Here is a 3,311-nt window from a genome sequence, read left to right as displayed (position 1 = left end):
GGTTACATTAGCTTCCAACAGAGCTGCTTTTCTACCCTCAGTTGAGTAATTCCTCTCCAGCCCACTCTTGACCACTCAGGCAAGGCTACTTTAATGTCTTCATTAACATTTTCAGTGGCTCAAATCAGAGCTCTGAGTACTCAGTGACTTTCCTTTCACTTATGAAGCAAAAACTCACCAAATCTCCCTTGTGAAATCAACAATCCTTATTTAATCAGCTCTTCATCTCCAAATAGTAGCAGGATTTTTTTTTTATTTTGTGAATTTTACCCTTTTTAGTCTTAAAATTACATGAGTTCTGGGACTATAATGCCCTGCACTTCTAACCATTTATCATTTCCTAAAAAAGGATCTCTTCTAGTATGTCTTTGAACACGATGTTTCTTTATACTCACATTTTATCAGTGTTTAAGCAAACTTTTTTTCTTTCCCTTTAAGCCAGCTCATGGTTCACATACAAAAGAGGTATCACCCTTCATCCTTTACAAGGTGATTTAAGCTTTTATATTTAAGGCACCATCCATTTTCTGCCCCAAGCTGATCATACCCCAACTGAAAACTGTATTTCCTTACATATGAACTTTTAATAGTTTTTATTAAATCAAAGTTCTTGGTCAACACTTTTAAGTCACCATCTCTGAGAGAGGTACTAGCTTATATCCTTTAATACTTGAATTAGTTCTTCATATAAAAATAATAATTTCTCTCCCCTTTTGACACTGAAATACTTATATGAATTGGAAGTACCTTAAAGGGTTAATACTTTGAAAAGGCAGCACATCACCCTTATATTAATGAGATCAGAAACCTTTTTACATATTTGATTAGCTCTACAAAGCAACAAGAGGGATGAACTTGGAGCCATTTTCTTCATCTGGGACTTCCAAATGTGTTACTATGGTCATACCTCTCTGAGTTTGAGTTACAAAGTCCTTAAGAACAGGGCTGTCTTTGCTGTTGTTTTGTATCCTCTCTGCTTAGCACCGTGCTTTGCACACAGCAAATGTCGAAAACATGCTCTTTAATTAATTTGTTTTATCATTCATTCATTCATTCATTCAGAAGGAAGTGAGGTGGTTCAGTGGATAAAGATCTGGGCCTGAAGTCAGGATGATCTGAGTTCAAATTCAGCCTCAGATATTAACTATGTGACCCTGAACGAGTTACTTAACTTCTATATCCCTCACTTTCCTCTTACATGATACGGTGATAACAAAGGCACTTACCTCCCAGAGTAGTTGTGAGGATCAAATGAGATAATATTTAGAAAGTGATTAGCATAGTGCCTGGCACACAATAAAAGCCTGATAAATGCTAAACACTAATAAATGCTCATTGACTGTTGACCAAATGACTTGTCTTTTACCTCTCTTGTGTTATTCAGTTTCCCTTCAGGATTTGTATTTGAGGCTTTTCAAATGCAAGACCCTAGTTCATCTCTACTTATACTTCTGTCCTGGCAAGAATCTTTCCCATCCTCTTGCTAAGAGGGGGAAAAAAGTCATTTTCTCCCAGTTTTTTTTTCCATTTGGGTTATATGACTTTCATGTTTCCAATCCACAATCTCAGAATCTCAAAAACTCAATTTCTGTAGAAGATGTTGTGTTAAAGCTCACTGAAATGGACATCTAATGCAATAAATAACACCCCAAACACTGATGGGTAAATGGTAATAAAGAAAGAGAAAGCCTTGATAAGAGGGGAAAAAATAGATGTGATAAATGAACCTATTGTCGGTTTGCTACCCAGATGTCTGTGAGGCTGCATTAAACTACAGCAGGCCTTAATGAACTGGATGCTGAATTTGGCCAAGGGTCACTGACAAGACAGCGGCGACTCACCCCAGAGCTAATATGATAAGCCCAGATCTCCTAAGGGAGGTTGATGAGCTCGCTCCCTTGAGCTAGGGGGAGAATTGACAGCTGAGGTACAGTGGAAAGCAATTCTGGGTTTCTAAACAGAGGAAAGACTACATTAGAATCCCAAGTTCATCAGTTACAATTCTGAAGTCATAGGACCTGGAATTGAATGTTCACTCTGACCCAAGCTGTGTGACTGAGCCTCTTTGGACCTGTTTTCTTATTTGTAAAATGGGGACATTGGAATAGATGACTGCTGGAATTCCTTCCAGCTCTCCTTCTTTGGTCCTGTGATCCTGCTGCCCTGAGTCCAAGCTAGAATCCCATCTTCTCCAAAAAGCCTCTGCCCATCCCTCTTCATGCGAGAGCTTTCCCTCTGCCCAGTATTTCCTGTTTATCCTGTCCATAGCTTGGTACCACATACTTCTTTGTATGTTGTATGCCTCATTAGGCCTGGAGCTCCTCCAGGACAGGGATTGTCTTTTGCCTTTCTTTGTAATGCCAGAGCTTAGCACAGTGCCTGGCACATAGTAGCCATTTAATAAATGCTTGGTGGATTGACTTGACTTCCCCCTCTAAGTCGGTTTCCTTGTCTGTAAAATGTGAGGGTAGGACTGCATGATCTTAAAGGATCCTTCCCATTCTAAATCTTGCAATCCATGATTTTGCACTCTAAGCATATAGTCCTGTCTGAAGCATGAGCTGAGCTTGGTTATTAATCACTCAGCTGGGCCTATTTGCCATAAAATCCTTACAAGCCTCCCCCCTCCTTCTGGTCTCTTCCTCCTTCAGTACATTCTAAGTATTGCCATGAGGTTAATCTTGCCAGAGTACACTGTTTTGTGGGTATCACTTGACTGTTAAGAAGCCTTAAGTGTCTACTTATTGTCAACAGGATAAACTCCCTCCTCCCCTCAGCTAATCTGACTGGCCCGTCTCATCTCATATTCCTCTTTTAAACAACCATTCTAGTCTCTTTGATGACCACTGTTCAGCCATGTTATTCCAATCCAGGTGCCTTTGGAAATGCTGTTACCTCCACCCAGAATGACTTCCCCCACCATACCCTCTGCCTCTCAACCTCATTCTTCAAGGTATAGTTCAACTGCCTTATAAAGCTTTGCTTGAATGTTCTTGCCAACATAGATCATAGGACCATAGATCTGGAGGTAGAAAGGGCCTTGAAGGCCATCTGATCCAGGTCTTTCATTTTACACAGAAAGAAAATGAACATCACAGAGCTTGTATGACGTGCCCAATAATAGCCGCTAGTATTTATGGAACATTTGGAGGTTTGCAAAGTCCTTTACCAATAGTATCTGCCCACTGCAACTCAGAACTCCTGAGCTCAAGGGATTCACTAGCCTCCTCATTTGCTGGAAATTGCAGGTGTGCACCACCATGTCTTCCTTCCTTCCTTCCTTCCTTCCTTCCTTCCTTCCTTCCTTCCTT

General features: G+C 40.5%; 1 protein-coding gene across 1 annotated transcript in view; it reads left to right on the top strand.

Moving 5' to 3' along the window:
• Window positions 1-2,910: 2,910 nt before the first annotated feature.
• The window catches only part of TMEM132C (transmembrane protein 132C), a gene marked incomplete at its 5' end in the record, with an annotated part of 349,892 nt that continues 349,491 nt past the window's right edge, over window positions 2,911-3,311 (top strand). Inside the window, one exon of the mRNA XM_027853547.1 lies at window positions 2,911-2,953. Coding sequence (XP_027709348.1) covers window positions 2,911-2,953 — 43 coding nt within the window. The remainder of the gene's footprint in view (window positions 2,954-3,311) is intronic.

Source organism: Vombatus ursinus, unplaced genomic scaffold (assembly GCF_900497805.2).
Source record: "Vombatus ursinus unplaced genomic scaffold, bare-nosed wombat genome assembly UNPS02009994.1, whole genome shotgun sequence".
Classification (NCBI taxonomy): domain Eukaryota; kingdom Metazoa; phylum Chordata; class Mammalia; order Diprotodontia; family Vombatidae; genus Vombatus; species Vombatus ursinus.
This window is presented reverse-complemented; position numbering and strand designations above follow the sequence as displayed.